Genomic DNA, 13,225 nt, shown 5'->3' on the forward strand with positions numbered 1-13,225 from the left:
TTGCACATTTTATTTTATTTCTTTCCGTGTCGTTTTCACTTTCGATTAATATCACACCATTTGCTCTAGACTGTACATTGCTTGTTTTCAGTTCTTTTGGATCAACTTTTTCATTTAAATCGGTTTTTGTTTGATTGCTGTTTTGTTTTGATTTAGGCTTTATTATTAAAGGCACTTCTTTTCTAATATCTGGCATCACTCTCTTATCTTTTTTTAGTACTTCAGCAAATGACATTTGTTTGTTGGCGGCCTTCGTTTTACCGACTTAAACCGGAGTCATTGGTGCCGTATGTCGTATCGCTGTATCCGAATCCCTAACGTAGCTTCCCTGCAAAAACGCTCGCGTCAATCCACGTCATTTGACTAGTCATTTTACAGTCATTGGTTATATTCATAGTCACATTTGCATGGACGTGGGTAAGTTTTGTGACCAAATTTTTTGTAGGGTTTAAGCTGGAGACATTGGTGCTTTATCGGTAACCGTATCGGTAACCTTTTTACAGCTGATTCGACCAACCTTATGAGAATCAATGCAATCGATTATTGGTGCCGCTAAGGTCGTAACCGTATCGTAGCCAACCAATTGGGTTTTGGTTTACCGTCGTAACGATAAACAGCTGATTACGTTAGGGATACGGATACAGCGATACGACATACGGCACCAATGACTCCAGCTTAACTCTTATTTCTTTTTGTGCTTTCTTATTCTCTTCGCTACTATTTTTAATTTCACTGCAAATTTTCTCGCTGTCTTTCTTAAATATCTCCGCTACATCTCTTATTTTTTTTTTTACTTCACTTATATTTACTACACATTTTTCTTACACCTTTTGCATTTCTTTTATTCTCTCGCTAAATTTAATTTCAATCGCCTCTAATAATTTTTTTATTTCATACTCGTTATGTTTAAGCGCAAATTCGAATTCACCTTTGTACTCTTCTAATAGGGCACCATTTTTGTTTATCACTGCTTGCATGTTTCGCATTTCAGAATCTATATTATATATATATGTAACGCAGTCGTCACACATAAATCTTAACAATTTATTTTGATTTAGCACAGTAGATGCATATTCATCTAGGCCACAACACTTCGTTTTTAGGTGAAAAATCTTCCCGCAAACACCATCGCACCGTATTCCAGTTTCTCTGTTAATTGCTAATTTGCACTTATCACACGACATTTTTATTTTTGAGCTTTCGTGTATATTTAAATTAAAAAACAATTAATTGCTCGTTCGCACGTATTATAGTGTCTAAGTAAAATCAAAATATTGTTTTACTACTGCACATAAACCATTAAATTCAATTTATTTACAAATATCACACGGAGCTAGTTAGATACACGTCCGAACTCGTTGAAATCACAACATAGCTTCTCCAAATCCAATTGTCAACTTCACCAATCCGTGGCGAATCCTGTTCCATTAACAGCCGAGGCTCTGGCGACCCCGAACTCCTCATGGATCTAGGGGGTGGGAGGGGGGATGGCCTAGAAGGTAGTATGTGGCGATAACGAATCGTTCCTGAGATGGTGTTAGTTGTATTAACGATAAAGATACTCCCCGAAGGCTTTGGGGAGTGTTATCGATGTGATGGTCCTTTGCCGGATATAGATCCGGCACGCTCCGGTAATAAAGCACATTTAAGGTACTAGCCCGACCACCGCGGGAACGATTTGTATGACTATATTAAACCTTCAGGCCATCCCACCCTCCCAGAGCCTCGTCTGTTAATGAAGCAGGATTCGCCGCGCACAAGGCATTGGGGAGTGTCCTTATCGCTACAACAACAACAAGCATTTTCCGAGCCACCCTAAGATGATGCGGACATTACGCTCGGCATCCTAACGCAGCTCCTTATGGTATCCTATGTTGGCTGGGGTCGAGCTAATAGGGGCGATATACATACATAAAACAAAAAGTTAGCAATGTAATTCTTATCATACTTACGGCACAGTTACTTTTTGCTCTTCCGTTGTAATTTCTTCTTTGGTCCCAAAGGTTATTAAAAGAATTGTGTCGTTATATTCAGTATTTTCTTCATCATATTCAATGGGCTCGTTTTTGATAAATTCGCTTAACTCGTCTTGCGAATTTTCACAATAATCCAGCAATTGTTCGTTTTTTAGTAAATGTTCAGCAGTACTCCATTGTGCTGATTCCGACTCAATTGCTCGCTGTCTGCCTTCAAGAGCCGTTTCTGTTTCTCGAAGAAGTGAGTTTTGAGCAGTGCATTTGGGCTGGCAACTGCTCAACGGATATGAATCTGTGTCGTTTGGTAATACTTCATCTTCAATTGCTGCCTCCACCATCGACATGTTTAAATCATCCCGTTTTTTAGAAACCATTTCTCGCATCTTATGTTCGGATTGCACGCACAATTTTTGGAACCGATATGCACTTATCAATTGGTGCAAGCATTTACAACAAATTTTTTTTGGTAGGTCGTCACTTAGCTGCACTTCCACTATTTGGGGTATTGTGCTGGATAACAAGTCAGCTATTCGTAATTCGTCGCATTCCTCAATAGTTTCAAATATAGATTGGTGTTGTGGTTCAGCGCTGCCTTCAGATGTGAATGCTTCCAGTTTAATCATACAGGTCCGACACAGGTAATCGATATATAGATCATTTGTATCCATTTCAGCGTGTATCTGCTTCAGTCAGTGCAAAATTATAAAAAAAAAACACCACAGAAAAACCAGTCAAGAGACTTAGGGATGAAACGATACTAGAAAATACAATTAGGTATTCACACTTCACACACCGATACCAAGAAAATTTGTAGTCGATACTTTTGCATAGAGTACTCGGTACTTTTGCATCGACTGCTCAAGTATCGGAAAAAGTGGCAGTATCGACAAACACCCGATACGCTCCCATCAAAAATCACACAAAGAAAATCTGCAATCACGAGTTCAAAATTGCTTCGTTCTGCGCATGAACGTCACACTCGACTGCTTCAGCGAATGAAAAAAAAGAGAAAAAAACAAGATCTAAAGGAAAATGACGAAAAAATTGCCCATAAAATAATGTTTACATGCGCATTGCGCCACCTTCTATAATTCCATCATGCCTCGCACCACAAATCACATACATAAGATTGCGCATTCACGAGTTCGAAATTACTTCGTTCTGCGCATTTACGTCACATTTGACCGCTTGAGCGAATGAAAGAAAGAAAGAAAAAAACAAGATCTAAAGGAAAATCACGTAAAAATTGCGCATAAAAAACAGCTGATCTCTTGTGCCCTCGCACAAATCAAACACAGAAGATTGCGCATTGCGCATGTTAACATAACATCAGCTGTCATTTGTTAAAAACTAAATTTCATAATGACTATAGAAGCGTTCATGGACTTCTTATCCAGTAAATATGAATGGCTGCAACAATGCACAACAGCCAAGTCTACTCCAAACGTGTTGAAATTGACAACAATTCTCAAATTTTGCGCTAGGGATTGTATCAACTGAACATCGGGTACGAGAATGCACTCGAAATTTTTTCCACCTGATCCTTTCTGCAAGATGGTTTTGTTATAAACGGATTTTGTCCAATTTTTGAAATCAGTCTTCCAAGCAGTTGTTTTGTATTCACCTTGGACTTATATGTAGGGTTTTTTAAATATATAGACTCAATTATTATACCTTTCATGAACATGAAATGGTATATTAACTTTGGTCCAATGTTTGTAACGTTGATAAATATAGAAGATAGACTCACCATTAAGTATACTGAATTGATCAGGACGACGAACTGAGTTGATATAGCCATGTCCGTCCGTCCCTCTGTCCGTCCGTCTGTCTGTTTGAACGCAAACTAGTCCCTCAAATTTTGAGATATCTCAATGAAATTTGGCACATGGGTGTATTTTTGCATTATATTAGACATTTGTCGGATCCGGTAGGATCGGACCACTATAATATATATCTCCCATACAACCGAACGTTCAGATAAGACGATTTTGGTCATTCCTGCCGCAATTTAAAAAGTATAAACGTGAAACTCGGTGATATCTATTCTAGTATATCAAAGAAGATATCCTGTAAAAATCACTTTAAAGTATAAACGTGAAACTCGGTGATATATATTTTAATATATCGTAGAAGATTTTCTGAAAAAATCACTTTGATTGGAGCTATATATAGTATATATCCCATACAACCCATCGTTCAGATAGACAGATTTTTGGCAATTTCTCCATTAATTTCCAATATGAAAACGTTAAACTTGGTGATATTTATTCTAATATATCCTAGAAGATTTCATGAAAAAATCATTTCGATCGGAGCTATATGCAGTAAATATCCCATACAACCGATCGTTCAGATAAAAAGATTTTTAGCCATTTCATTTGGCAATTTCTCCATTAATTTCCAATATAAAAACGTTAAACTTGGTGATATTTACTCTAATATTTCATAGAAGATTTCCTGATAAAATCCCTTTGATCGGAGCTATATATATATAGTGTATACCTATCCCATACAACCGATCGTTCAGATAGAAAGATTTTTGGCCATTTCTCCCTTAGTTTCCAATATAAAATCGTGAAACTTGGTGATATATATTCTAATATATCATAGAAGATTTCCGGTCAAAATCATTTAGATCGGAGCTATATATAATATATATCTCATATCGTTCAGATGGGGGCGTTTTTTGCCATTTTTTATATTTATCTTAAAATCGTTTAGGTATGTACATTTGTTCACTATATATTTCTTATCTTATACAGCGCATTATTTGGAGATTAGGAATGGGATCAGATTATTGTTCAGCTCCATTCATGCAAGGTATGAAGTCTTCTGCACAGCCGAAGACAGTCCCGTCCTTACTTGTTTTTATGTTACTTTGAACTTTGTAATTTTAATGGCGCACATTCATAGTCAAAATAAAATAGGTTTTAAATTTGTTTGCAGCTATGACTATGCGCCAATATGTTTTACAATATTTTTATTTTCAACATTGGTTTTTCTATTTTCAAAAATTTTCATTATTATTCAATTTTGCATAATGAAAATATCAGAACTGTAAAGAAAAAGTACCAGTAGAAGTACAAGTATCAGTAACTCAGTACTTCGAAAAATGAGTACAGGTATAAGTATCGATGTACTTGTACTTGAATTGTTGGAGTACAAGTAAAGTACTTGTAAGTACTTTCAAAGTACTTTGACAAGTACTGAACGGTTTTGAAGCGGATCAACCAGCACTCTTAAGATCGCCTAACTTTGACAAAATGGTTGAAGAAGAGTTTTACAGGTATTTTAATGATATATCACAGACTTTTCGTTTGAAAAGCTTATACTAATGAAGGTAAACACAAAACTACTTTAATATTGTTAGCTGTTGTACAATTTATAGTTATTTGGTGTGTAGTTTTACTACTTGTTGCTTTCTAGTATAAGTCTTACTCATATTTTGATTTTCCATTTATGAATCAAACTGACATATTTTATCAGAAAAAGTACTGTCATGTACTTGCAAGTATTTCGTAAGTATATCTACTTTTACTTTCGGATTCCAAGTAAAATTACTGTAGTACTAATACTTTGTACTTAGATTTTAAGTACTTGAGTACTTGTACGTATTTGGTACTAGTACTTTGCAGGTCTGGAACACATAACATTTTCTTTTAAATAATTTTTGTGCGGATATAAATTTTAATAAAAATAAAGCATCATACACTATATACGATTAATACAAAAAGTTTGAAAATACTATTAGGTAGTAAAAAAGTTGAAGATAAACACAAACTCTTACGTTTCAAACAATTTTCTTCTAATTCGATACAACGTCGCCAACAAATATCTATTCGTTTCAAAATTAGATACACAACGAAAAGTTCGACAGAGATTGGATGTCATAATACCAATTTCAAATTCGATTTTCGATGTTCGATAGCCAGCGAAGATCGAAGATCGAAAGATGCTCATAATAGAGGCCAATACTACTAGTTAGAGTTAAATATAAACAAATATAAGTAAAATTTACATTTTGATTAAATTAATTAGTCAAATATTGTAACAAATTTAACTCACAGTGAAAATCAAATCTTCTTTTTAAATTTGAGAAAATCGGACCTAGGACATAATAGTTAACATCATTTAGTGTATAGGGCTTATCTTACATGTCTGACGTTCCAGGTTCTGTGATCAGAATCGACTGGTTGCATCGGGTCTTCATATTTACAAAAGCTGTTCTAGTGATTACTTTTGAATGGGAAATAATCAGCCCAATTCTAAACGAAAATTCCGTGCGAGTTTTCTCCCTTCTCCCATTCCTCGTATTCTAAATAAAAATTCCTTGTGAGTTTTTTCACTTCTCCCTTTCCTCCTATTCTGAACAATGTTCGAAAAAGCGGAAACCGGTTATGGGAGAAAAGTAGGTATTATGAATGTGAGGGAGAGGGAGATTTCTCTGCCATTTCATAGGAGTTTTTTCACTTGTTAAATTAAAGGGAATGCATCAAAATAGTTAAAGGAAATTGGTTATTTTAAGGAAGAACACTTATTTGTACAAATTTGTGCTAAAAGATGTATTTATATTCTACCACAATATTCTCACTGTTAATACAACAACAACTACAACTACAATATTCTTTATTTTAAGTCGAAAAGTATATCATAAGCAACGGTAGAGCTCTTGGTATACAAATTTGATGCAGAAATTGCGCAAGGATTTTTTAATAAGGCTTAAATAGATTTTGGCATATGATGAAGGACGAATTCAACTCAACTTGGCCGCCAGAAAATTGCTTTGCTGAATGAAAGCAGGCAACTCCGGCAGATTTGTGTTATGCGGCCGTCTTCTTCTTATGTTCCGCTGTTGATGTTGCTGTGACACCAATTCATTACTCATTTCAGTGAATACCACATGAAATGCAATAAATACTGTGCAATGTTTATATTTTATTTCTTAATTTCCAACAAATTTGCAACAAAAATTAAACTTTTCAATTTTTTAAACAAAATAAGAAATGCGCAACGAAATTTCAAGTGACAAAACAGCTGACTTCGAAAATTCGAAATTCCTATTCCCCAATTATTCTTCTCCCTAGGAGAACAGAATTGAGGAATTTTTCCGCGGGAATAAAAAAATCCGCGAGAACAAAATTCCGCGAGAATATTTAGAATTGGTCTGAATATTTACCCTCCACCTTCGAATTAAATATATTTACACTAAAACAAGTATTTTTACTTCTTTCCCATAATTTTTGAACCGATTTCCACAGTTGTGAGACAAACTAAAATGTATCGAAATTTTTGGCCTGTTTCTCGATTTAGCTGGCACATTTTTTGTTCTAGCACCCGCTTCAGCTGGCGCGAGGGATTTATCTGTGATTGTTGCACCCATTTGAAGTAAATCCCTCGTGAGAGCGAAAAAAATGAGAGCGTAAACAAATGTCTCGTATCAAGTCATTATTGAGCCTGATGATGATTACGTAGCGGTTTATCGCAATATCCCAGTAAATGTTTCTTTTTTTCAGTCTCTCTTAGAAAACATAATAATTGAATATTTAATTATTATTGAATGTTATTGAAAATTCAATTATTCTAAGCCGGTGTTAAGCTCATGATTTCTCAAATCTTAATATATAAAAAACACGTGTCACAGGTTTGAGGCCAATGGACTCCTAAACTACTGAACCGATTTTGAATTTGTTTTGAACCCCGTGTGCAGTTTGACCTAACTTGAAATATAGGATAGGTTATATCTCAGTTTATAGTCGCAATATTATTTTGTTGCTATTTTTTTTATTTGTTTATACGTAATATTAAAATGTTACGTATACGCAGTGGCACTCATATTTTCAGGTGGTGCGATTTTTAAGCCGAATTTCAAAAGCAACGAAAATCTGCATTTCGTTTTAATATTATAGTGAAGTGTGAAAAATAAAAATCTATATATATAAAAAGAAAGGCTGAAATGTGTGTTAGTTGGTCGCCGGTGTTTGAAGAGATGCGTCGGTCGATTTCGTTCAAACTTTCACACAAGTTGCGTAAACCTCACGCGGTGGTTACCACAGGTACAGGGTCTAGAGATATAGGACAAAACGTGGGCCAGTGAATGCCTAGACAGTGTTTATACAATATGGGTATCCAATGAAAGCTGTTGATCAGTGCTTTGGTACAGAGTAATATGTTATTCAGAGACGGAGTGGGACTGGTATTAGGACTAGGACTGTGACTGAGACTCGGAGTGGGACTGGGACTGGAATAAAATACATACCACCCTCTGGGACAGGCAATAAGGGATGCAGAAGAATGAGAAGGAATTGAGAGATGAGAAAAGAGAGAAGGAGATTGAGAAAGAGATAGAATGAGACGAAGATGGAGATAGATGAAGCGAAAACGACGGAGGGAGGAGTGAATAAAAGGATTAGGAAAAAGTGAAGAGGAAGGTAGGGAAGAGTCAGACGAAAAAAGCTTATTAAAATGTATGCAGATATGCCAAATTTAGGGCAGGACTGCCGGGTCTTCTATATACATATATTATGGGTATCAAAGATATATGTATATATAAATGAAAGTGGTGTTAGTTACACTATTTATAACTCAAGAACAGATGGACCGAATTGGCTGAAAATTGGTGGAGAGGTAGCTTAGAACCAGGAGACGGACATCGGATTCTTTTTAAAACGTGGACCTCGGTAATCCTGTGATGAGTTTATACAATATGGGTATCATATGGAAGCTGTTTATGAGTAATGTATATTGGACTGAGTACTTTGATACGGACTATTTTTCGTGCCCCTGGGTGACTAGAGTCTCGAGATATAGGCGAAAACGTGGACCCGGGTACCCCTAGAATGTGTTTATAGAATATGGATAACATATGAAAGCTGTTGATGAGTGCTTTAGTACAGGGTGGTTTTCATACCTATTGGTGACTAGGGTATCGAGATATAGGCCAAAACGTGGTTCAGGGTAACACTAGGATGTGTTTTTACATTATGGATATCAAATTTAAGCTGTTGATGTGTGCTTTAATACAGAGAGAATCTTGGACCCGGATACCCCAAGAATGTGTGTGTAATATGGATATCAAATGAAAGCTGTTGCTGAAATCTTTAAAATAATTTTCATTTTGATATTCAATTTATTCGCAGCAACCTGACAAAATTGATAAATATGAATGCGAAGCCGAAATAAAGACATGAATTAATAATGTCCACATACCTATATACATACGTCCGAACCGATTTGCCTGAAATTTGGTATACAAATTTTCCTATATTAGTATTTACGATCCTTTTTTCCGGGAAGTAGACCAGAGATGGACTGGGACTGGGATTGGGACTAGGACTGGGACTGAAACTGGAACTCGGAGTGGGACTGGTACTCGGAATGGGAATGGAAAAAAATACATACCACCCTCTGGGACTGGAAATAAGAGATGAAGAAAAATGAGACGAACTTGAGAGAAGAGAAAAGAGGGAAGGGGACTGAGAAAAAGATAGAGTGAGACGAAGATAGAGATAGATGAGGATTAATTGATTATTGATATTGACGTAAGACCCATCTTTTTAAACCACCGTCTACAATTTCGGATAATAAAAAATTTGCAGTGCACCGCTCTGTAAATCGTAACCCGCCATCCTTTTATAGCATTTTGAGATTCTAATTTACAAAAATATCATATCACCTTAGCTGGACTAATTTGGGAAAGAGAATATTAAAAAACGGCGAAGGAAATAGATATAAACCGTTCCAGACAATATCAAGGTTTGTGAAACAGTTCCAATAAAATTAAAACAAATGAAAGGCGCGATAACCCCCGGAGAGATTTTAGGCCGAGCTTCTCTTCCAATTTGTGTCGTGCTCCTTTTAATTTTTCCTACAAATTGGAAGGACAGGACCTACTTGCTTTATGCCGATTTCGAACGGCATCTGCAAGGCAGATGCGTTTTCACTGAGAGATTTTCATGGCAGAAATACACTCGGAGTGCATGCCGAACACTGCCTTGGGGCGACCCTTCTTAGGAAAAATTTTCTTCTAATTCTACCATCATACCACGGCGGCCGCAAGCAATTTCAATATAGTAAGTAATCACATACCCAGATTGAGCATTCACGATTTCAAAATTGCTTCGTTCTGCGCATCTACGTCACAGTTGACGATTGAGCGAATTAAAAAAATAGCGAGAAAAAAAAGAGCTAAAGGAAAGGGGTCAATTCATACGTCATAAAAGCAGCTGATGTAATGTTTACATGCGCATTGCTCTTGTTTTTATCTCTCTTTCATTCATTCGGTCAAGCAGTCAACTGTGACGTATATGCGCAGAACGAAGCAATTTTGAACTCGTGAATGCGCAATCTTATGTGTGTGATTTGTGGTGCGAGTATATCGGGCATTGTGAATGAAACTAACGGCTGAATTCTGTAATTCAGTCTCATCTCAAGTCTCTAAATTTGAGATTATCCTTTAGAGACAATTTTTGTGACTTGAGATGATTTCGGTATTCAGTAAACGAAAGTCACAAAAACAATTCACCATATCAACGAAATTCACCAAAATGACAATTTACTCATACATTGAACAAATAATATAGCATTGCATTTTGTCAACGCAATGTTGAGTGGTGTTGTGGCTGAGCTCGCTAAGACGCCGTTCACAACTTTTATAGAAAAACCCAAAGTGTGTAGGTTCGAATCTCAGCGGCGCCACATAGAGTTGATGTTTTCTTAAGTATTTTCTGTTTTTTAATTTTTTCTATGTTTATTTTAATTTGAGGAATAAAAAAAATATATTTAAAGCGTTTTTCGCAAATAATTTTCATACTTTTTCTGAAATTTTCACGTTTGTGATGTGCCCCGGCCCAGCTCACAAATTAGTGATTGCTTTTGTGAGGCTGGAGACACGAGACAGCTTACAGAATGGCAAATTGTCTCAAAAGTGATTTTCACCCCAAATTGTCTCTAACAGTGACTAGAGATGGCTTACTGAATTCAGCTATAAGTGTGATATCTTCTGCATAGACGTCAAAATACTAGTGGTGGGATTATTTTCGAATTATATTCGAATAAACGTTATTCGAATAAACGAATAAATTTATTCGTTTCAAATAATCCGAATAATATTTATTCGGATTTTTTATTCGTTTATTCGGATAGTACTATCCGGATAGTACTATCCGGATAGAACTATCCGGATAGTGCGCACTATCCGGATACTACGAATAGTAAAATAAAAGACATTGCGTTTATGTTACGCTCATCGCTTGTGCAGATGAGCATGCACATATATTTATACGTACATATATTTATGTGTGTATAGATGCATATGTATATGCATATATTTTTGTTTGTTTGGGGTTGCTTTGTTAATATTCATTTATTCAGTTACGTATATTTACGTAACCAAAGTTGTGCTTGAGGCTTAAGCTAGAAATAGTTATCGGGGTCATTTACAACTGTACTGATCATAGAACTTAGTTTATTAGTAAACAGGTGTAGAAATGGTAATATGGTAGGGATTTTTGTTTCCCATATACATACATATATACATATGTATGTATGTAAATTGTATGGAAAATTTTTGTGTTGATATCTCTTGGTTTGTATAAACATCTAATTGGTCACCATTAAAAAAATAAGTTTACATGTCATTGTCAACATTTTTTGCGAAGTCTGATGGATCAAAAGTTATTTAAATTAAATTCAAAGGAATCTGCAAGAATACAACATGTACATATGTTAGAATATGCTTATATGCATATTTGGGTATTTATATTACAGCTTTAACGCGTTCAAGGACAATCAAAATTTTAAGGAGCGGCTAAAACAGACAGACAGTCGTTTTTGAAACTAGTCACTAATTCCACCAGAATTTTGTTATGTTTAAAATGGATTGCTTCAAACTTTATTTTAGAAAAAAGTCCAAAGTTTTCATTAAGTTAACATTGACCTTAAATAACTTTTGATCCATTAGACTACGCAAAAAATGTTGACAATGACATGTAAACTTTTTTTTTTTAATGGTGACCAATTAGATGTTTATACAAACCAAAAGATATCAAAACAAAAATTTTCCATACAACTTACATACATACATATGTATATATGTATGTATATGGGAAACAAAAATCCCTACCATATTACCATTTCCACACCTGTTTACTAATAAACAAAGTTCTATGATCAGTACAGTTGTAAACGACCCCGATAACTATTTCTAGTTTAAGCCTCAAGCACAACTTTAGTTACGTAAATATATATAACTAAATAAATGAATATTAACAAAGCAACCCCGAACAAACAAAAATATTTGCATATATGCATCTATACACACATAAATATATGTACGTATAAATATATGTGCATGCTCATCTGCACAAGCGATGAGCGTAACATAAACGCAATGTCTTTTATTTTACTATTCGAAGTATCCGGATAGTGCGCACTATCCGGATAGTACTATCCGAATAAACGAATAAAAAATCCGAATAAATATTATTCGGATTACGAATACCTGGCGGATAAAAGAGTTTATTATTCGGATAATTTTTATTCGGATAGTCCCACCCCTACAAAATACCAAAGTGATTGGATCACCTGATTTGTAATTGTCTATCGCTGTCTCAGTCTGTATCTCTTTCTATCACCCGCTGAAGATAGGCGCCGCCATATTGAACACCTTGTCAAAACGTTAAAAAGTAGCCATATTGAACATCCTGTCAGGCAGTTGACAGATAAGATATCACACTTATGGCATCATCCGGTGGCTAAATCCTGAGCCAGATAATAAATAAATGCAACAACAAGGATTTGAGACAGTAAATCTAAATAGAAGTCTGGTTCAATTTGCGAGCCAAATAATTTGTTAATTACTTGTCTTTAGTTTGGCAACGCTGCCTTTAATAAACCTACTTTTCCAAAAATAGTTGTCGCTGCTTGGCCTTTCGCCGTATGAGTTAAATGAAAAACAGCGGCGGCATCTGCCTATCACATTTCACGTGTGCGAAAATTTCACGACATCTGCTTCTCAAATCTCTCAATGATCCAGAGCATTCCTGTGAGAATTGAGCGTGAGCCGGAGCTGTAAAACTCACGGGAAGACGGGATTAGTTTCATTCACAATGGTATCGTGTGTTTGTCGATACTGCCACTTTTTCCGATACCTAAGTAGTCGATGCAAAATACCGAGTACTCTATGCAAAAGTATCGACTACAAATTTTCTTGGTATCGGTGTGTGAAGTGTGAATACCTAATTGTATTT

At 35.6% G+C, this 13,225-nt stretch overlaps 1 protein-coding gene across 3 annotated transcripts in view; it reads right to left on the reverse strand.

Moving 5' to 3' along the window:
* Positions 1 to 3,030, reverse strand: part of LOC137244025 (zinc finger protein draculin-like) — a 189,921-nt gene extending 186,891 nt beyond the window's left edge. The window contains exon 1 of one of the 3 annotated variants that reach the window (XM_067772453.1): positions 1,953 to 3,030. In XM_067772453.1, coding sequence (XP_067628554.1) covers positions 1,953 to 2,644 — 692 coding nt within the window. In that variant the 5' untranslated portion in view covers positions 2,645 to 3,030. The remainder of the gene's footprint in view (positions 1 to 1,952) is intronic. The other 2 variants (XM_067772454.1, XM_067772452.1) reach the window with 2 other exon arrangements.
* Between the last annotated feature and the right edge of the window lie 10,195 nt (positions 3,031 to 13,225).

Source organism: Eurosta solidaginis, chromosome 3, assembly GCF_040869045.1.
Source record: "Eurosta solidaginis isolate ZX-2024a chromosome 3, ASM4086904v1, whole genome shotgun sequence".
In the NCBI taxonomy this organism is placed as follows: domain Eukaryota; kingdom Metazoa; phylum Arthropoda; class Insecta; order Diptera; family Tephritidae; genus Eurosta; species Eurosta solidaginis.